Genomic DNA, 23,277 nt, shown 5'->3' with positions numbered 1-23,277 from the left:
AGCACAGTGCTTGACAAGTGTGACCAACTTTTTACTATTGATGCTGCCTATGCAGCATCAATAGTAAAAGGGAGAATGTTAAAAATAATAAAAAAAAAAAAATATATGAACCTTTGTGACGTCACGCTCGCAAGACCGCTACGTCATCTCAGGTGATTCGCGCAATGCATCCCTGGGAACGGAAGATGCCGGCAGCGTGGCTAAGAGGCAGGAAGGCTCCGGGGGCCGCCAAGAGGTGAGTATATCCCTATTTTTTATTTTAATTCTATTTTTTTACAGGAATATGGTACCCAGGGCATGGAGGAGAGTCTCCTCTCCTCCAGACCCTGGGTACCATCCGCACATGAAGCGCTCACTTCACGCATGGTGGGATGGCCACATGCGTAAAGTGAGCGTTTCAATGCAATCCTATGGCGGCGGAATCGCCGCAATTCCGCAGAAATAATGGAGATGCTGCGGATTTTACCGTTATGCGATTCTGCAGCAGTAAAATCCGCAGCATTGACACAGCAACTGCGGAATCCCATAGGATTGCATGGGATGTGTTTTCAAAGCGTTTTTTAAGCGTTTCCACGGCTACAAAAATGCAGCGGAAACTCTAAAAAAAAAAACGCAACATGGGCACACAGCCTTAGAGATTTCATCTTCAACTTGCTTAACTGTTCACAACAACAGTAATTTTGACCAGGCATGCCCAAACTTTTATATGCCACTATAGTGCAGGTCAAGCTCACTGCACTTTCGAGTTAATTTGCATAATCATTTGCCAATGGATTTCTAGAAAGCAGAGAAATGGTCTTTTCATACAAAGGTTTAAACATAATCAACATTTCAGATGCTTTACAGATGATGGTATTTTAGGGTTTGAAAACCTGCTGACAACTCTTTATAACTGCTAAGGACTGGAAGAGATTTAAAATTTCTGGGCAAAATATTAATTTTAAAGATCTTACATCTACCAAACTAAATGTCCATTTTGACCGTTTGATAAAATCTTCAGAGCATAGATGAAAAGTTCAACCAGAAGTTAGACTGGGAATTAGGAGAAAAGTGTATATCCAGGTATTTCAAGGAAAGCTTAACCAAAAACTTCAGCTCTTCAATTAATTCAGGTTTATCTTAAAGTCATATTGACACAAATATCTAAAATTTCAGCCCCTCGCAATGCAGTCTGCATTTACAAACATTTATGAAAGAATGGCTTGTTCTAAAGCAGAGGACTCAAACACGCGGCCCGCATGCGGCCCCTGAGGCAGGCATCTGCGGCACGCGGTGCACATGTCTCTCTCCCTGAGGCAGGTGGAAGGTGCTCATTCAGGAGCACGCGATGGCTGTTTTGTGTGCACAGGACCTGATATGAGGTCACAGGAGGGGGATAATTCAGGGGTCACATGATCAGGGGCCTCAGTGTATGCAGGATGCTGCTGGTCTGTGCTGGTTGTTATGGTGCTGGATGAAGGCAAGTTTCTATGTGGGGTCAGGAGGGGTTTACAGGGTGGATGTAGCAGAGCAGTGTGTGTACGGAGCAGAGCCATGTGTGTACGGAGCAGAGCCGTGTGTGTACAAAGTGTATGGAGCGGAGCCATGTGTGTACAAGGTGTATGGAGCGGACCCGTGTGTGTATGAGGTGTACAGAGAGGAGCCGTGTGTGTACGAGGTGTACGGAGAGGAGCCGTGTGTGTACGAGGTGTACGGAGAGGAGCCGCGTGCGTACGAGGTGTACAGAGTGGAGCCGCGTGCGTACGAGGTGTACAGAGTGGAGCCGCCTGTGTACAAAGTGTACGGAGCGGAGCCGTGTCTGTACGAGGTGTACGGAGCGGAGCTGTGTGTGTACAAGGTGTACGGAGCCTGTACGGAGTGGAGCCATGTGTGTACGAGGTGTATGGAGAGGAGCCGTGTGTGTACGAGGTGGACGGAGCAGACCCGTGTGTGTACAAGGTGTACAGAGCTGAGCTGCTTGTGTACGGGGTGTATGGAGCTGAGCCACGTGTGTACGAAGATGAGCCACGTGTGTATGAGGTGTAGTAAGTTTGAAAGGAATGCGGCCCGCCAGCTCAAATTTTTTTTTATGTGCGGCCCTTTTACTCTGCCGAGTTTGAGACCCCTGTTCCAAAGTTCTCAGTGAAATTGAACACGTTACTATAGGATGCCTTCATTGTAACAAGTCAGACTGTGAAATTTCTTTCCTCCTAAATATTCCAGGGCCAACTGTGAGTGGTACTATTGAAAAATGACAGCATTCAGGACCAAAGCAACAGTCACAAAGTGGTTGACCACATAAAGTTGCAGAGCAGAGGCATTGAGAACTGAGGTACATAGTGCATCAGCACAAAAAACTGTGCTGAATAGCTTGTCGGCACAGTTTACAAGCTTAAAATCACCAAGCACAATGCCAAGAGTAGGATGGAGTGGTGAAAAGAACATTGCCATTGGACTCTGAAGCAGTTGAAATGTGTTATGTGAAGTGACTAATGAGGCTGCCTGATGGACAAATCGGGGGTTGGCAGATGCATTGCTACGTAACTGACTATTGTGCCTACTGTAAATTTGATGGGGAATGGATAATGCCGTGGGCTTGTTTTCAAGGGTTGACCTACACCCCTTAGTTCCATTGAAGGGAAATCCTAATACTTTAGCATACTAAGACATTTTAGACAATTGTATGCTTCCAAGTTTGGGGGAGGCCATTTTCTGTTCCAGCATAAGTGTCCCACACTGCCCAAAGCAAGGTACATAAAGGCATGCTTCAGTGAGTTTGATGTGGCCCTCCACTCCATAGAACACATTTGGAAACAACTACAATTGAGATTGTAAGCGAGACCCTCTCATCCAACAGTATTATGTTACTTCATAAAAATATTTGTCTGGATGAATGAACAAAAAAAAATGTACAACCATGGTCCAAAATATTGTAGAAAGCCTACCCAGAAGAGTGGAAGATGTTTTAGTTGCAAAGGGAAAACCAACACCTAATGCCTGTAGGTATCGCAATACTTTTGGCCATATAGGGTATCTGTGTGTTAGATCTCCACTCCTCAGGTTAGGTAGGTGGATGGCAGAGTTGAATGCAATGAATAAGTTATCTGTGTAGGCTTTCACCTTACAGGCAGAATTTGAATAGAAGTGCCAGTGATTTTGGAGTTGGATCGTACAGCAAACAGCTATTTTTGATAGGGGAAGTAGTGGTTAGCCAGACATCTCTTATGTTGCAGGGGAAATGTAGATTTAAATTTGAAGCCATTAGGTAGACTAAGGCCCCGTCTCACTAAGCAATCTCGGTAGCGAGATCGCTGCTGAGTCACAACGTTTGTGACATAACAGCGATCTCACCAGCGAGATTGCTGTGTGTGACAGCGATCAGCGAGCGGCCCCCCTGCCGGTATCGCTGATCGCTGGAAGAAATCTCTGGACATTTCTTTGGTCGCTGGTCTCCCGCTGGCCAGCACGCATCGCTGTGTGTGACAGGCGGGAGACCAGCGATCAGGTGTAAAAAATAATAAAAAAAATATAGTTATTCTCACCTTCCGACGTCGCGTTCAGCCATCCCGCCTCTCTCCACGCTCCGGTCCCAGTGATCCTTTGCACGAATGACCGCGAGACTTTGTTATCCCGAGAGACTGTGACATCTCGCGGTCATTCGTGCAAAGGATCACTGGGACCGGAGCGTGGAGAGAGGCGGGATGGCTGAACGCGACGTCGGAAGGTGAGAATAACTATATTTTTTATTTTGATTCTATTTTTTACAGGATGGCCAGCGATGCCGGGCGCTCGGCATCGCTGTGCAGATCGCTGGTGAAGCTGTCTGTGTGACAGCTCACCAGCGATCACATAGCGACTTACCAGCGATCCTGACACCTTGATATCGGTGTCGGGATCGCTGGTAAGTCGCTTAGTGTGACGGGGCCTTTAGTCTGCTAAACGATGCTGCTGCTTGCTAGAGGCACTGTATTTTGGCTCATAGAGGAAGGTTTCAAGTGACCTTAAAAGACAAAGGTGTTCTTACTGTGACAACCCCTTTTAATGCAAAACTTTATTTTTCACCACTAAGAAATGTTTCCAGTATCCTGAGTTCAAAAGACAAGAATCACTGTTGTAGAGAGAAAATGGGCTGATTTATTAAGCTACATGCACCAGAATCTGGCTTAATTTGTGCCAAAAGAACTGCCTATCTTGTCTTGCATCACATTTATTATGTGTTTTAGATATGTCAGACATGTTTTTTCCTACATATACAACAAATAGCATGGCATGTAAGTAAGTGGGTAGAGAAAGGGACGAGCTCTCAATCACAACCCCGCGGGTCAAAATTGAGCCACAATTTGGCCATACCTTGTGAGCCAAAGTAAGTCAAACAGCAAATGGTGTAAACTTAGACTCGACAGTCTAAAGATGCATAAAATGTATGAAACAGAATAAGACACTGCTAAATTTTGACACATTTTAACCCCTTCCTTTTGCAGCCAGTTTACATTTTTGTGCTTTGCAATTTTTTTTAAAGAATCATAACTTTTGTTGTTGACATAGCTGTATTTTTGTAGGACAAGTTGTAGTTTTGAATGTGAAACGTTTTGAATGTTATGTAGTGTGATCTGAAATGTGATGTATAATGTGAATTGTGATGAATGTTAAAGGTATAAATAATATTGATAGTTAGTGTAGTTTGACAATAGGCATAGTGAGAGTTAATGGTTAGGACTAGCCCAGAGTTGGAGGGGCTAAGTTAACCCTTTAACCCCCAAGGGTGGTTTGCACGTTCATGACCGGGCCAATTTTTACAATTCTGACCACTGTCCCTTTATGAGGTAATAACTCTGAAACGCTACCATGGATCCCACTGATTCTGACACTGTTTTTTCGTGACATATTGTACTTCATGGTAGTGGTAAAATTTCATTCAAATAACCTGCGTTTATTTGTGAAAAAAACAGAAATTTGGCGAAAATTTTGAAAATTTCGCAATTTTCCAACTTTGAATTTTTATGCCCTTAAATCACAGAGATATGGCACACAAAAAACTTAATAAATAACATTTCACATATGTTTACTTTACATCAGCACAATTTTGGACCCAAAAATTTTTTTTGTTAGGAAGTTATAAGGGTTAAAAGTTGACAAGTGATTTCTCATTTTTGCAACACCATTTTATTTTTACGGACCACATCACATTTGAAGTCACTTTGAGGGGTCTATATGATAGAAAATACCCAAAAGTGACACCATTCTAAAAACTGCACCCCTCAAGGTGCTCAAAACCACATTCAAGAAGTTTATTAACCCTTCAGGTGCTTCACAGGAATTTTTTGAATGTTTAAAAAAAATGAACATTTAACTTTTTTTCACAAAAAAATTACTTCAGGTCTAATTTTTTTTATATTACCAAGGGTAACAGGAGACATTGGACTGCAAAAGTTATTGTGCAATTTGTCCTGAGTACGCTGATACCTGAAATGTGGGGGGGAACCACTGTTTCGGCACATGGCAGAGCTCAGAAGGGAAGGAGCGCAGTTTGACTTTTTCAACACAAAATTGGCTGGAATTCAGATCGGACGCCATGTCACGTTTGGAGAGCCCCTGATGTACCTAAACAGTGGAAACCCCCCACAAGTAACCACATTTTGGACACTAGACCCCCCAAGGAATTTATCTACAGTCATGGCCAAAAGTATTGACACCCCTGCAATTCTGTCAGATAATATTAAGTTTCTTCCTGAAAATGATTGCAAACACAAATTCTTTGGTATTATTATCTTCATTTAATTTGTCTTAAATGAAAAAACACAAAAGAGAATGAAGCAAAAAGCAAAACATTGATCATTTCACACAAAGCTCCAAAAATGGGCTGGACAAAAGTATTGGTACCCTCAGCCTAATACTTGGTTGCACAACCTTTAGCCAAAATAACTGCGACCAACCGCTTCCGGTAACCATCAATGAGTTTCTTACAATGCTCTGCTGGAATTTTAGACCATTCTTCTTTGGCAAACTACTCCAGGTCCCTGATATTTGAAGGGTGCCTTCTCCAAACTGCCATTTTTAGATCTCTCCACAGGTGTTCTATGGGATTCAGGTCTGGACTCATTGCTGGCCACCTTAGAAGTCTCCAGTGCTTTCTCTCAAACCATTTTCTAGTGCTTTTTGAAGTGTGTTTTGGGTTATTGTCCTGCTGGAAGACCCATGACCTCTGAGGTAGACCCAGCTTTCTCACACTGGGCCCTACATTATGCTGCAAAATTTGTTGGTAGTCTTCTGACTTCATAATGCCATGCACACGGTCAAGCAGTCCAGTGCCAGAGGCAGCAAAGCAACCCCAAAACATCAGGGAACCTCCGCCATGTTTGACTGTAGGGACCGTGTACTTTTCTTTGAATGCCTCTTTTTTCTCCTGTAAACTCTATGTTGATGCTTTTGCCCTAAAAGCTCTACTTTTGTCTCATCTGACCAAAGAACATTCTTCCAAAATGTTTTAGGCTTTTTCAGGTAAGTTTTGGCAAACTCCAGCCTGGCTTTTTTATGTCTCGGGGTAAGAAGTGGAGTCTTCCTGGGTCTCCTACCATACAGTCCCTTTTCATTCAGATGCCGACGGATAGTACAGGTTGACACCGTTGTACCCTCGGACTGCAGGGCAGCTTGAACTTGTTTGGATGTTAGTGGAGGTTCTTTATCCAACATCCGCACAATCTTGCGTTGAAATCTCTTGTCAATTTTTCTTTTCCGGCCACATCTAGGGAGGTTAGCCACAGTGCCATGGGCTTTAAACTTCTTGATGACACTGCGCACGGTAGACACAGGAACATTCAGGTCTTTGGAGATGGACTTGTAGCCTTGAGATTGCTCATGCTTCCTCACAATTTGGTTTCTCAAGTCCTCAGACAGTTCTTTGGTCTTCTTTCTTTTCTCCATGCTCAATGTGGTACACACAAGGACACAGGACAGAGGTTGAGTCAACTTTAATCCATGTCAACTGGCTGCAAGTGTGATTTAGTTATTGCCAACACCTGTTAGGTGCCACAGGTAAGTTACAGGTGCTGTTAATTACACAAATTAGAGCAGCATCACATGATTTTTCGCACAGTGCCAATACTTTTGTCCACCCTCTTTTTTATGTTTGGTGTGGAATTATATCCAATTTGGCTTTAGGACAATTCTTTTTGTGTTTTTTCATTTAAGACAAATTAAATGAAGATAATAATACCAAAGAATTTGTGTTTGCAATCATTTTCAGGAAGAAACTGAGTATTATCTGACAGAATTGCAGGGGTGTCAATACTTTTGGCCAAGACTGTAGATATGTGGTGAGAACTTTGAACCCACAAGGGCTTCACAGAAGTTTATAAAGTACACACATACAATTAAAAAATCATATTTTTTCCACAAAAATGATCTTTTCATCCCCAATTATTATTTTCCCAAGGGTAACAGGACCCTAAAAGTTATTGTGCAATTTGTCCTGAGTACGCTGATACCCCATATGTGGGTGTAAACGACTATTTGGGCGCATGGCAGAGCTCGGAAGGGAAGCAGCGCCATTTGACTTTTTTGGCTGGAATTGAGATCGGACACCATGTCGCGTTTGGAAAGCCCCTGATGTACCAAAACAGTGGAAACCCCCCACAAATGACACCATTTTGGAAACTAGACCCCCCCAAGGAACTTATCTAGATGTGTGGTGAGCACTTTGAACCCCCAAGGGCTTCACAGAAGTTTATAATGCCCGGGCGTGAAAATAAAAAAATCATATTTTTTCCACAAACATGATCTTTTAGTCCCCAATTTTTTTTATTTTCCCAAGGGTAACAGGAGAAATTGGACCCCAAAAGTTGTTGTGCAATTTGTCCTGAGTACGCTGATATCCCATATGTGGGATAAAACTACTGTATGGGCACACGTCGGGCTCGGAAGGGAAGTAGTGACATTTTGGAATGCAGACTTTGATGGAATGGTCTGCGGGTGTCATGTTGCCTTTGGAGAGCCTCTAATGTGCCTAAACTGTTGAAACTCCCCACAAGTGACCCCATTTTGGAAACTAGACCCCCCAAGGAACGTATCTAGATGTGTGGTGAGCACTTTGAACCCCCAAGTGCTTCACAGAAGTTTATAACGCCCCGGCGTGAAAATAAAAAAGTCATTTTTTTTCCACAAAAATGATGTTTTTGCCCCCAATTTTTTATTTTCCTAAGAGTAACAGGAGAAATTGGACCCCAAAAGTTGTTTTGCAATTTGTCCTGAGTAGGCTGATACCCCTTATGTGGGGGTAAAACACTGTTTGGGCACATGGCAGAGCTTGGAAGGGAAGGAGCACCATTTGACATTTTCAACGCAGAATTGGCTGGAATTGAGATCAGACGCCATGTTGCGTTAGGAGAGCACCTGATGTGCCCAAACAGTGGAAACCCCCCAATTCTAACTCCAACCCTAACCCCAACACACCCCTAACCCTAATCTCAGCCCTAACCCTAATGGGAAAATGGAAATAAATACATTTTTTAAATTTTATTATTTTTCCCTAACTAAGGGGGTGATAACAGGTGGTTTTATTTACTATTTATGGCGTATTTTTATTTTTGGCAGCTGTCATACGCTAAAAGACGCTTTTTATTGTAAAAATAGTTTTTGCATCACCACATTTTGAGACCTATAATTTTTCCGTATTTTGACCCACCAAGTCATGTGAGGTCTTATTCTTTGCGGGACAAGTTGACGTTTTTATTGGTACCATTTTCGGGCACTTGACATTTTTTGATCGCTTTTTATTCCGATTTTTGGGACGCAGAATGAACAAAAACCAGCATTTCAAGAATTTCTTTAGGGGGGTGCATTTACACCGTTTCACGTGCAGTACAATTGATAAGGCAGTTTTATTCTTCAGGTCAGTACGATTACAGCGATACCTCACTTATGTCTTTTTTTATGTTTTGGCGCTTTTAGGCAATGAAAACAATTTTATATAAAAAATAATTATTTTTGCATTTCTTTATTCTGCGAGCTATAACTTTTTTATTTTTTCACTGATGATGCTGTATGGTGGCTCATTTTTTGCAGGACAAGATGACGTCTTCAGCGGTACCATTGTTATTTATATCCATCTTTTTGATCGTGCGTTATTGCACTTTTTGTTCGGCGGTATGATAATAAAACATTATTTTTTGCTTTGTTTTTTTTTTATTTTTTAAGGGGTTCGCTAAGGGGGTTAACTAATGGGACAGTTTTATAGGGCGGGTCTTTACGGACGCGGCAATACCAAATATGTGTACTTTTATTGTGGTTTTTTTTATTTCCAAAAAATGAATAACTTTTAACTTTATTACATTGTCCCAGGGGGGACATCACTGTCATGTGACAGATCGTTGATCTGTCACATCACAGATCGCTGTGACAGATCAGCGATTTGTCACAGGCAGTGCTGCAGGCTTCCTCATGCCTGCGCTTTGCAGGCACTGAGGAAGCCGGCTCCCTGCAGGCCCCCGAAGGTCCCCGCTGCCATTTTAGATCCGGGGACCTGCAGGGAAGGAGGCCCCCGCAGCAGCACTGCACATTGCACTGCTGTGGGGGTCTCAGGGAAGCACGGAGGGAGCACCCTCCCTGCCGATGCTTCCCTAAACCCCCCGGTACACTGCGATCGTGTTTGATCGCAGTGTGCCAGGGGTTAATGTGTCGGGGTCGGTCCGTGAGCACATAGTGCGGGTGTCAGCTGTGATAATCAGCTAACACTCGGCCGCGATCAGCGGTACTATCCCGTCCCTGGGAATTAAGTCCCAGGGCACATGGACGGGATAGTACGTCATATGGCAGAAAGGAATTAAAAAGAAAGTGACAATTTACTTATCCCTAAAGTAAGAGGAGAAAGAAGGACAGAGATAGCGAGATCTGGAGAAGAAATTAAGAGACAGAGTGATCTACCAGAGACGATCCTGGGACAGGACATCTATCAGAAAGCCCCAGAGTTAACTCTTAAAGGTAACATTCCTAGACAAGACTGGGTATTTGAGACAAGTAGAAAGCCCCGGGCAGGAGTTCTAGAGCGTCAGCACTAGACATAAGTACTGGCCATACTGGCACCCTAATGGGAGAACAGACATAGAACCACAGGTCAAGTAAAATACTCTTGCTAAACAAAACTGTAGTGTCAAGTTGGGTTGTGATGACGTAGTGAGAAACAGTGAATACAGAGGACAAGTAAAGAAAGTAAAGAGGAAAGGTGAAGATAGTAAAGAGGAAAGGTGAAGATAGAAAAAAGAAGAAAGGAAACTGTGGAAAATGCTCTGAGTTGTAAATAAAACATCCAGAAGACTGTGTACCTGCTGTCTCTTGTATATATTCCCTACCAAGTTCCCTTCAGTAAAAAGTTTATTTTTTGGTTTGCCTCATTGAACTGTCCAACGACTGGTCCTGGCAAACCAATGTCCTCGGTCACATACGACTTTCACAGGCATAGCGACGCCACAGTACAAGTCCACACACCCTTTCAGGACCCCCACTTACATGTACTGTGCTAGGGACCAAGAGATGTGAACCTCACTAACATCTACTACCAACGTACAATGTGTTTTGATCAATTTTTTATTTGAGAGAGGTGCAGCAACAAAAAACAAAAATCTGGCATTTTGATTTTTTTTCCTTCAGGGTTTTATCATATGAATTAAATAACCTCATGTTTTGATAGGTCAGACCTTTACGTATGCAGCAATACTAAATATATTTTTTTCAATGTCTTTACTTTTTAAAAAAGTAATAATGACTGTCACGATGTGACTTGGCCCAGAGTGACGTGACCCAAAGATTGGTCGGTCACTAAAACAACCAAGACAGACAAGGGGACACCGGGGACACAATTACAATGGTGGGCCCTGAAAATAGGGAACGGGGAAATGGACACCTCCTGCACTCTTCTAAGGAAGTGCCCTGAACTCTCCTCACGTTCCCTATACAGGTTCTTTCAACCTGTCGCCGACCAGGATACCTCAGTCCCTCACTTGCCCTGCACCTATCTCTTACTAGGGAACTGGCAAGTGCAGACTCTAGTCCCACCGCTGTACTAATAAAACACAAGGGAAAATAACGGACGGGGAAAAACAAACAACTTAGTTTTCTCTGCTGCCAATGCTCCGAGGCAGCACAGTATGGCACCCGAACTCAGCTTTAAGCAGAAACACCACTGCTCCAGATAGGCTGCAAAAAGCACTGCGCCAGATAGCTCTTTTCTTCTCAAAGGTTGGTTAGCAAAGGACCTGCTATTACCAACAGTCAGCTGGTGTATCAGGTGACCTTATATAGGAAGGCGGGAGTGGTCTCCCCCAGCAGACTAAACATGTAGTAACACCAGCGGCCACCGAGGGCAAAAACTGATATTAACACCCGGGGGCCAGAAAGGAAAAAAGTTTATATCAACGAATCCAGAATCTGACAGATCCAAAAATGGATCGTGACAATGACTTTAACATTTTTACCAAACTTTTCTTTCTTTTTAGTCTTCATAGAGGACTTAAACCTGATCACCTTATTGTTGATTCTAACCTGAAATACAACTGTTTCAGTATTGAGCTAAAATCACAGCCTCCATCAGAACTACCAACATGGCAGCCATGGGGGACTTCTACTGTTTCACAGCTGTCATGCCAACCCATTAGTACCCCACAATCATCTTGCCTAATTCCTGAGCACTCTCTATGAACTCACACCTGACATATGATGTGCATGTATGTAAAACGTTAATAAGAGATTAGGTTTACACTGTATAAAGTTAGATGGCTTAAATAAATAATCACCAAATGTGATCTACATTATGTTTGTGATGAATCTCATTAAAGGCAGCATAAAAATAAGGTTTTTGTATTTTCTGTCACTCTCCTAAAGTCAGCTTTTATCTTACACAGTGTACAGCGTACTTCCATGGCTACTAGACCCTGACCCAGAGTGCACAGTAGTTACTTTCCAGGATAGGAGTTACTCCTAACATTCCAGCCACCTATTTCCAGATCATAGATTTGTATATAGCAGTTAGCTGCTTACCTCCATCCTCCTGCCTCTTTAGCTCATTACATGCTACCATTACAAATCTGACAGATTCCAAAGTCTCCTAATCATGGCTCCCATTTTCCTGCGCATGATCAACTGCCATGTCATCTCTATATTTAAATAGTAACAGCATAGACTCAGAACAAACTACTGACAGCCTGATGTGTTACAGCAGAACTTGTGCTCAGCTTTATAGTTCTACTAATACTGCAGCTCTGTTATTCCCCAGAACTGTCACTCAAGGAGGAGTGTCCGCCCGCAGAAACCAGGATGTAAGGAGACTGCAGGGCAGAGAGCTGCTCAAGAGACAACTTGAGAATAACCCTTTAATACAAATCATTGGTTGCAATAGAAGTGTCACTTACTGCTCCATAGAGTAACTAGCGGTGACAAAAAGTGTTTGAAATAATAAGGGTCATAGAGATATGAAAGTCTGAAAGATGAAAGTATAGAATTAATAGATTTGTAAATAAATACTTTTCCATTACATGGAATTATTTCCTCTTTATAAAGTTGAATTTACAATGAATATAAATTACAGAAATGCGATTCATGTTTTCAAATAAAAAAGGCAGAAGACACTGTGCACTGCTTGTGTAAAAAGGAGAAATGAAAGTTGTGACTTAAAGAAGCCATTGGTCCTGCTCAGGCCACTTCCACTGTGTTGTTACAGTCCTGTGACATTTAAAGAAGTGTAGCTACAAATGGAAAAGGCTATCTACAGAGGCGACGAAGGCAGCCGCGTACAAAGCATTAATGTCCTCTGCAATTTGCTGTTCATGCATGGAGTGCAATAGCAATAAATAATGCATTGATTTCACAGTCTCACAAGCCATCCTTTCACGTATGCAGTGCTCAAGCCAGGAGTTAGATATGCATTGTATATTGCTATGTCCTAGTGCTGATATTTGGAAAAGAGCCACAGTACCATAGACTGATGGAGAAAGTATAATTTATAGATGGAACCTGTCACGTTATACCTGCAGCGGGCAGCAAGTTGTAGAACAAGAGGAGCAGAGCAGATTGATGTATGGCATAAATAACAATATTCTTTATTTATATACCACTAACATATTCCACAGCACTTGACGTTTACTCATTTACATAATCTCTACTCAGTCTGACCTTGGGAGTCCAGAAGGAGGTCCTACTTGGTGATCAATAGCTAACTTTGGATGCCATCACTGAATGGAACTGCCCAAAGGACTTTAAAGCTTAGCATACGCAAGGATTTAATGAAAAAAATCAAGTTACAGTTAGGTACAGAAATATTTGGACAGTGACAAAGATTTGGCATTTTAGCTATCTACCAAAACATATTCAAGATACAGTTATATAATAAATATGGCCTTAAAGCGCAAACACTCAGCTTTAATTTTAAGGTATTCACATTATAATTGGACAAAGGGTTTAGGAATTAAAGCTCTTTAATATGTAGCTGCTTTTTTTTTTAAGGGACCAAAAGTAATTGGACAATTATCTTAAAAGCAGTTTCATGGTCTGTATGGGCTATTCCATCAATCCATAATCAGTTAAGCAGGTGAAAGGTCTGGAGCTGATTCCAGGTGTGGCATTTGCATTTGGAAGCTGTTGCTGTTTGTCTGCAACTTAGCTGTTTTATTCACAGCAAAATCAGAGCTCTAAAATAGTTGTGTAACAGCAAGTTGCAGACATGTTTTTGGTCACACGACTTGTTAGAGAGCTGCTGTCACGATATGTAGCCCAGCCTGTCAGATAACATAGATTTTGACCACCTACAGCACTTGGTTCAACATTTTGCCTTATATTCACCCAAGAGATTCTGTTTTGTACAGCCATGGGTACTGTATACTGCCAGTAAGATTTCTACATACATTTCTTAAGGCCTTGTTCAGAAGCACATGAATTTTCATGTATGCAAAAAAAGGTCCAATTCTCATCAGTGTTTAATCAATGTGTCATCAAAGTATTAGATCCAATTTTCTTCAGTGTTTGGTCAGTGTGTCCATCTTTCTAATTAGTGATTTAATTTTCATGAAAAAATTAAATAAATTACAAAGCTTCTCAATCTCCAATGTTAATCCTGGATAGTGCATGGATTACATACTGATGCCATCAATGTTCTGTTTATGATTTACATTGACTCATAGACTTTTATGGGCAATCTTAATCCGTGACTCAGACCAAAAATGGACATGTCTCTGTGATTTCTTTTGCAGACACATGGTCTCGGACAGGACCCAGATACCATCAGTGTACAATCGGTGTGATGTTCATCATTGACATCGTAATGGATGGGAGAAGATTTGTGATTTATTTATTTATTTATTTATATTTTTAAATGGGAAAATCAATGATGAAATAATTATGGTAAAAACTGACCAAACCCTGATTGAAATTGGATGAAAAATACTAAACACTCATGCTGTTTTTTTGCATAAGTGTAAAATAACAGATGTCTGAATGGGGCCTCATATGAATGTAACCTGTGATTACTGGTATCTCTATAAATAAATAATAATTATTATTATCTCAAATGGTTCTCATTGTTATGCCCCAATATTTTATAAACTGAAAAACAGACATAAGGCTTTTTTATGCTATGTACAAGTTGCCTGACCTTTGCATATTTTTCATTTTCAGATCTTTGTGCTAATGAAGTGATTCCAGGTATCTGCTCTCCAGCTGCTGGTCTTAGAGCTGTTATTGGTGAGAAAATAAGAGAATAAGATAAAAATGAATATCTTGTATTACACAATAAGAAGCATCAAGCATACAGTATGCCACAGTAGCATATCTCCAGTCCAAAGACATCCCAGCCATTTAGGGTCCCGTCACACTAAACGACGCACCAGCGATCCCGACAACGATACGACCAGGTCAGGATCGCTGGTGCGCTGTTAAACAGGCAGACTTCCCACCGATCAGTTCCAGCGAGGACGCTGGTAACCAGGGTAAATTGCGGGTAACTAAGCGCGCATGGCGCTTAGTTACCTGCTGTTTACCTTGAATACCAGCTCCCAGCGTGAGCACGCTGGTATCCAGGGTACACAGCGGGTAACTAAGGGACGAGCGCTTAGTTACCCGCTATTTACCCTGGATACCAGCTCCCAGCGTCTGCTTACAGCGCTGGGAGCTCGCTGATCGTTGGTCTCCCGCTGCCACATGCAGCGATGCATGCTGGCCAGCGGGAGACCAACGATCAAAAAATGGCCCAGGACATTCCTACACGATCAGCGATATCCGGCGGGGGGGCCAGTCGCTGATGCGTGCCACACACAGCAAGATCACTGATGCGTCACAAAATCGGTAACGCATCAGCGATCTCGTTAGCGATCTCGTTTACTGTGAAATACCCCTAAAGGGGTTGTGCCAATTTGGAATTATCCCTTATCCGTCCACCAGCTAAATTCTGCGCTTGGTTCCAGCAATCTCATAGAGAATGAATGCAGCAGATGTCCGCATGATCGGGACATGATAGCTCCATTCAGAAGTGGCACTTTAAAGATCCTGTTCTTGGGTTTGGTGGGGGTCCCAGCAATTGGACACTCAGTGTATAGTATAAATAGGGGATAAGTTCCAACCTGGTTCGCCCCCCCCCTTAAAGAATTCAAGACCGTGCCATCATTAGTTGCTTCAACACAATAAACATGTATCAAGTAGGTGCAAAAGTAATGTTCATTGTAAAGTCTTGATAATTATTAATGTATGTCATAAACTGGATTTGTCCTTTAACTGGTGCTTCCCATGTTAATTCAGTTGAATGAATGACTAAACTCAGCAGCCATTGTAATATAGAGGGGATAGCAATCTACTTATCAGCATATAGAATTTACCACGGTGATCATAGTATATCTCACACAGGAAGTGTGAAAAATACAAACTGACTCCCAGCTTCCTCCTGCTGCTCAGAAATAGACAAAAACAGAAGTGGTAAGACAAAAAGCTGCATTTCCGTGAAGAAAGTATGAGAGAAACTTACACCTAATTCATCATGTAAGCCTGGCAGATCTACATGTTTGCATTAGTTTTCCTACCTCAGGACCTGCAGACACCTTAGGACTGACACAGTGGAATACTTTTATACGTGTGAGTCACTGTCAACTATTTCTGATCTTTCGTAGGTCGACGGGTCATGGGAAATCTCATTAAGGTTCTGGGCAAAGACTTAGAAAATTGTCCACATTTTTTCTTGGATTTTGAAAGTAAGTTGTCTGGTTATCTACATATTCGAGTGCAAGATTTTGATGCAAGTTGGACTCTTGTGAGATATGTGGTGGAAGATCAGGAGGAAGATTTCTTCATTAAGTAGAATATTAATGCAAGGGGGTACTTTTATATTTTATGTCTGACACTTGTACACTTAGGAACAAAAAAATGAGAAGGATGGATTCTTCACACAGTAGACCCCAACAGTGCCAGACTGACCCAACTGACAATAAAAGGGGCCCTCATGTTCTGAGTGTTATCTGTTGTTTTGATGGGAGAATTGCGCACTATGCTACAGAGCCTCAAATATTCATGTAATCAGAGCCTCACCACTGCAGTTATATCATACAGACACTTATGCCAACGGTACTTTCACATTTAAGAAAGTCACAGTTAATATTCTTATATTTGACTCTAAATACCTTTTGTAAAAAAGTATTCCCCAAGAATCATAGACTCACGAGCAAGAACATTTCTACAAACATGATTACTATTCCTGTATGCCCTTTTATTCCTAGATTTTTATCCAATTTACAATGTTTCCGTGTTCAGATTCCAAACTTCTTAATTCTGTTAGATCTTCTTGGAAACAGAAAGTGATGTATATCCGCACCAATGTCAGACATTTTGCCTAACCAACATCTTGGCCCGATCTATAGCAGCTATCACAGCCAGCTGCTCTATGGCATCAGGAAACCACAGGAAATGGAGGCAATGAGTAAAACCGGACCAACGCAAAATAAGCAGTACGGTGGTGGAGAAATGCTATGCAAAATGTGCCATAATCCATCCTGTCACCACATTCATTAGGAGTTTTAGACTTGTTCCGTAGTTTATCTGACAAGGAATATGGTTTCAAGGCAAAGGGTCTGGTCTATTATGCGATACCCTGAGCCAAAAGAGGAACAAATTTTGGCACAAATTTTTGGAACAAAGTATGCCAACTAATTGGTTGTGTAAATACAGAAAAGGTAATCTAAAGATGCAACAAATTTAACAACCAGCATGTGCCACTATGATAAATTTGATGTATCTTACTACTGTTTAGTCCGAGCTTACAAGTAGAATTGAGCGAATTTGTTCGGGTCCCTGCTTAGTCGGCAAGCTATAGCGCTTACCGAATAAGCTACAGCGGGAACCTGGACACATGGATTGTGCCGACTGTTCAGCTGATCAGTGCTGCAGCTGCATGTGTCGCGGCTGTGTCACAGTCACAAGACGTGCATTGTTAGCCTGTTTGTTGGGTTCTCCATGAATGTGTTGTAAGTGTCACACAGCCGCGACACATGCAGCTACGGCACTGATCAGCTGATCAGCCGGCGCGATCCAGGAACAAACAAATTCACTCAACTCTAACAGGACCACCCACTGGACCAAAAATCCTAGTAAGGTCAGAGGCTTAAATTGATAAAATTCAAATTACACTTAATCTTTTCTCACTAATTATATATCAATCTACTCAGCTCCGCCTGCTCTATATAACATGGTGACTGAGGATTGGACTGCATTTTCATGGTGACAGGTTTCCTTTACCTATTTAACAGATAGAAGAATCTAAGAATTTTTTTTTTTATCGTGTGAGAAAAGCAGATGCAAAAGTATTGCAAAAACAGACACACGGAATATTTTTAATATGAGAGAAAAAAAACTGATGTCTGAAACCGGCGTTAGACAGTTTTAATAAATCTGCCTCTATATTCATAAACGTACTCATGTGTTATGCAGATTGGAGCGGTGTAAGTCATCACTCACAGGAGTTTTCCTTCTAGCATAGAAGCTAGCAAAATAATATTTTATACTAAGCATTATAATAAAAAAGCCGTTAACTGTTATTGCCAGAAACAAGACAAAAGCAGAGACAAGACAGTTTCCCTTACAAATAGTGGGTGAATACCGATGTAATGCATCGTACAGAGTAGGGAGAATAGATAGCCTATATTTCATGATAATGAGTAGAATTATAAGTGCAGGCAGGACTAATAGAATTTCTAAACAGGAACTGTGAACAGTTACTGGAAAAATAGGGCAGCATAAGTACAGAGAATTAATAGGGAAAGGGAATGAAAAGCAAATCTGGTCGGATTGTTTTAAGCGGTACCACAAAAAATAGCAGAGATCTCAGTTGGTGGAATAATGGAAGAGAAAAAATGGGTCATACTCACATTGAGGAGTTGTTGTTTTGATGTTATTAAGGTTAACGTTTTGTTATCTGACCAACCGTCCTACAGCGGCAGTTGTACCGGAATTATTCTACCCCTACACATAATTATTCTTGCAAGTTTTGTTATAAACGTATGTATATTTTATTGTACGGTACTTCAAAATTAATGGTCTCTCCTCACTTTAATAAGACTGGGGTGCAGTACCTGGCAAAGCCACAAATGTATGTGCAGTGCTGTGCCTGTTTAAATGATCAAGTGATCAAATGATCATTTAGCTGATTAGCAAGTCAGAATCACAAAATAAAACAATGATTGTCTAACCCAGGAATAGGCCATCCTGGAAAATCCTTTTAATAATTGCATGAGTTTAAGTGTACATTTTATAGAAATGTGATGTTTTTTTGTTGGGTGTGAGATGTGAGGTGGGGACAAGTGGGTGGTACAATCAAATTTACAGAACTGTGATCAAAGTGTATTTTGTATTATAATTTAGTAATCAATTAAGAAAAATCTGTTCTCATATGGACACAATATGGAGTACCGGACCAAGTTTTACAAATATGCATTGTGGGCATGAGGATAATTTTCATAATTCATAAAGGCAAGTTATGTATTTGTATATTATACAAAACTAGTATAAAGATCACAGTAGCTTGCAGTTTTTTCTGCCTTTGACCCTAAAGATTCGAGATTTTATTGTCACATTAGTCAGACTACCACCACTTACTGATGAGATTTAATTGTATGATAATGCTTCACCACTTCCATTCCTCAACACTGAAACTGCAACACGAATAAGGAAAAGTCATGGAATTACGGAAATCACAGGGCCAATAAACATGTTAATGACATGAAAATTATAAAAAATAAATTGAAGCAAACATTTTTGAAAACAATTTGATTTATTCAGTATGATTTATTTATTAATTTTTGATTTATTAAGTATGTGTGCCATTCGCAGAAATACACACTCTTAAATGCCTTGACATGCTATCAATGAGGTTGTTAATGGTTGTCTGAAAAATGTTCTGCAACAGTGAAAGCCACAAATCATCTAGATCCGCTGCTGTCAGCTCCCTTTGCAATTGTTGATAGTCCAAGATATGCTTGATGGGAGACAAGTCTGCAGATGAGGCAGGCCATGGTAGCATGTTTTGGCCATGCAGGCTGCTCACAGTAGCAAAACAACATGCGGCGTGGCATTATCGTGTTGAAAAACAGCTCCTGATACACTTTGGAGAAATGGATGTACCACTGGTTTTATGGTGGATTCATTCTTTACTGAAAGTGAAATTTGATGCCACATACCAAGCCCAATGCATCAACTAGTGTCTACACAATCAGAAGGTGTTTTCAAAATACTGGGCTATAAAATTGACATCCAGCTAAAGGTATTCCACTGTTTTCATACCACCCTAAAGGCTGTCATGGTGCAGAGCAGGACAGCAATGGAAGCTGAAATTGAGGTCTATACTCTTCAGCAGTGAGTTCTGCTTTTGCCTTGCATGAAATGCTAGTCAGAAATTGGTCTAGAGACCATAAGGGCAGCACCACTAAAATGCCTTCTCGAGGGAACACCAATCACACTCCCAGGATTATGGTGTGGGCATGCCTAATGTATGATATTCAGACTTCTATAGTCTTCTCCCCAGGTACACTAACAGCACAGCATTACACTGATTTGGTCATGGAACTAGTGGTAAAGATATAATTCCGAAGTTTACCAGCATCCATTTTTCAACATGGTAATGCCAGGCCACATGTTGCTTGTGTTACTGTGATCAGTTTCCGTGGCCTAAACGTGCTACTACAGCAGCGTCTCTTAACTTGTCTCCCATAGAACACATCTGGGAAGTCATTGATTGGCAATTGAAAAAGAAGCTGCCAGCAGTGCATCCTAACGATTTGTGCACCCCAGTGCATTAAGTGTGGCAGAACATTTCTCAGAAAATCTTTAATAACCTCATTGATAGCATACCAAGACTTGTAAATGCGTGTATTTCTGGGTATGGTGTTCATATTTGATACTGAATAAGTCAAGATGTTTTGAAAATTTTGTTAACATTTATTCATCAGTTACATATCATTAACTTGACTATCGGTGCTATGATTTCCATAATTCCATGATATTTCCTTCTTGGTGTTGCAATTTCAATGACGATTGTTGAGGAGTGTATAATGGATGCATCATACAAAAGTATGCAATATGAGGTCATTAATTATATTTTCTGTAAAATAAGTTTTTACATAGTTGCAAGTATTTAGGCAGATATATCTAGTACAAGTATGTCATAAACAAAGTTACACTTGAGTCTTCATGGAATAAAGCAGCTGAAGTCTGCTAAGAAACACTAGGTGCTATAAAATGTGCAAACTCAACATACCAAAACCATTTTAAAAGGATCTAATTTCTCCCAGATCTAACTACTCTAGTTTTATATTTCCATCTTAAATAAAATTTATTTTTCTGGGCCTGGGTGTGGATCAAACAAGTAAATGGAATTTATTGTGACTACATGGTATAAAACAACATATGCACATGTTCAAAAAATCCTCAGTTCAATAGCTCCATCCTTTTGTTGAGCAAAGATATAAGCTCATAGAGAACAGAAGAATGCTTGGCCAAGTTGAGCGTCACTGTGAAACAGTGGAACGATAGTTTGACTGACAGCTATTATTATTATTATTTATTTATATAGCACCATTGATTCCATGGTGCTGTACATGAGAAGGGGTTACATGCAAATTACAGATATCACTTACAGTAACAAACTAACAATGACAGACTGATATCGAGGCGAGAGAGGACCCTGCCCTTTCGGGCTTACATGCTACAGGATGGTGGGGAAGGAGACAGTAGGTTGGTGGGCTGCAGCAGTTCCGGTGTTGGTTGAGGTGATATCTCCGGGAGTGGTGAGGAGGTAGCGGGGTCATTGCAGGCTGTAGGCTTTCTTGAAGAGGTGGGTTTTCAGGTTCCGTCTGAAGGATCCAAATGTGAACAATAGTCGGACATGTTGGGGCAAAGAATTCCAGAGGAAAGGGGCTATTCGGGAGAAGTCTTGGAGGCGGTTGGGTGAGGAGCGAATAAGTGTGGAGGAGAGAAGGAGGTTTTGGGAGGACCGGAGATTACGTGAGGGAAGGTATCGGGAGATTAGTTCAGAGACATATGGGGGAGACAGGTTATAGATGGCCTTGTAGGTCAGTATTAGTAATTTGAACTGGATACGCTGAGGGAATGGGAGCCAGTGAAGAGATTTGCAGACCGGAAAAGCGGAGGAGTAGCGAGGAGAAAGATGAAATAGTCAGGCAGCAGAGTTAAGGATGGACTGGAGAGGTGCGAGGGTGTTAGCAGGGAGACCAAATAAAAGGATGTTGCAGTAGTCGAGGCGGGAGATGATGAAGGCATGCACAAGCATACAAGCTATCTGCTGTGTATGGCTGGCCGAGCTCTGATGTTTTGCTTGTTTATTTCATACGTCCATAGCCAATTCGCCGACAGATGTGCCATACTGTAAACACTGCGGAACACTATGCCTGTGGTGGCTAGGCTGGTTGTAAGGGACTCTGACACTGTGACCTGACAAACTGAGATGGCAGTCGAAACAGTTTACAGTCAAGATGAATTTTATTTTACTTATCAGATAAGTGGTAACAAATGTGAAGGCTGCTTATCTCCCAAAGTTCTGTTGATAACATTTAGATGTTGTAGGAAGCTGAATATAAATGGGTATCGGAGAAAAACGTCTAGAAGAACAACCATTCATGGTCAGTTATCTATTTCTGTTAACCATTAGAGTAATGTGTAATAATAACACTACCAACCTGTACTACTCACACTTTCCATGTCCCAATTTACCTAGACTATATATTACACCTAATACATAGACTATATATTAAACTTGTTATTATGTACACTATATATTACATTTGTTATAATGTAGACTATATATTACACTTGTTATTACTTACATTGTACCTTACACGTTTGATTACATAGACTATACATTACATTTGCTATTACATAGACTATACATTCCACTTGTTATTACATAACGATACTGTATATTAAACTTGTTTCTATGTAAGCTATATATTACACCTGTTTTTCTAAAGGTGCCATTGACATGAAATTCTCCCAAGATGTTGTTAACAACCAATCTAATCCACACAGCCAAAGAAATTAAACCATAGATGTCCATATTTACTGTATTTTTCAGACTATAAGATGCACCGGACCATAAGACTCACCACAAATTTTGGGGAGGGAAATAGGAAAAAAATATCTTTATAAGATGGAGGTCCATCTTATAGTCTGAATTTAAAGTATCTTACCTGGGTGATGGTGGAGCGGGGTCAAAGGAAGCATGGTCCGTTCCTCAGGTAGCTGGCGGCAGCAGAAGTAGGGCAATGCATACCCTGGGTGGGAGAAGTGGGTGCCCCAGCAATGCAATACTGCGGGCCAGGTGTCGGAGGCAGAGCGGATGCTGCAGACTCAGTGTCGGCGGTGAGGCAGAACATAGTGCCTTGCTTTTCCGGTGGCGATTTTCCCAAAGCTGTGGACCACTGGAGGTGGTGCATACGCAGACTGCAATCCAAATCCTGGCAAGCTCTGCCTTCGTCGGCCATCTTCCTGAAGCCCACGGCTTAGGGAAAATGGCCACTGGGAAAATAATGCACTCCGCTCTGCCTCACCACCGACTCCGGGCCTGCAGCATTGCACCTCTTCTGCCACTGCCGGCTTCCTGAGGAACGTACCCTGCCTCCCGTGATCCTGCTCCACCACCGCCGCAATCTCCTGATAAGCTACATTCAAACTATAAGATGTACCCCCCAAAATTTTAGGGGGGAAAAATGTCCTATAGTCTGAAATATACGGTACTTACAATATACGGTACTTTGGGATGAGTTCAATACT

General features: G+C 41.4%; 1 protein-coding gene across 6 annotated transcripts in view; it reads left to right on the top strand.

Annotated features, from left to right (window-relative positions):
* LOC141087068 (CYFIP-related Rac1 interactor A-like) overlaps positions 1 to 23,277 on the top strand; it is a 92,590-nt gene that overhangs the window by 23,730 nt on the left and 45,583 nt on the right. For 2 of the 6 annotated variants that reach the window (XM_073572946.1, XM_073572947.1), the window contains exons 2-3: positions 14,635 to 14,700; positions 16,116 to 16,196. In XM_073572946.1, the coding sequence (XP_073429047.1) occupies positions 14,635 to 14,700; positions 16,116 to 16,196 (147 nt within the window). Of the gene's footprint in view, positions 1 to 14,634; positions 14,701 to 15,885; positions 15,988 to 16,115; positions 16,197 to 18,855; positions 18,964 to 23,277 lie in introns of those variants that run through there. The other 4 variants (XM_073572949.1, XM_073572950.1, XM_073572948.1 and 1 more) reach the window with 4 other exon arrangements.

Source organism: Dendrobates tinctorius, unplaced genomic scaffold, assembly GCF_039654945.1.
Source record: "Dendrobates tinctorius isolate UK_male_01 unplaced genomic scaffold, ASM3965494v1 ptg000007l, whole genome shotgun sequence".
Classification (NCBI taxonomy): Eukaryota; Metazoa; Chordata; class Amphibia; order Anura; family Dendrobatidae; genus Dendrobates; species Dendrobates tinctorius.
The sequence above is the reverse complement of the archived record's forward strand: the minus strand, read 5'-3'. Positions and strand labels throughout refer to the sequence as shown.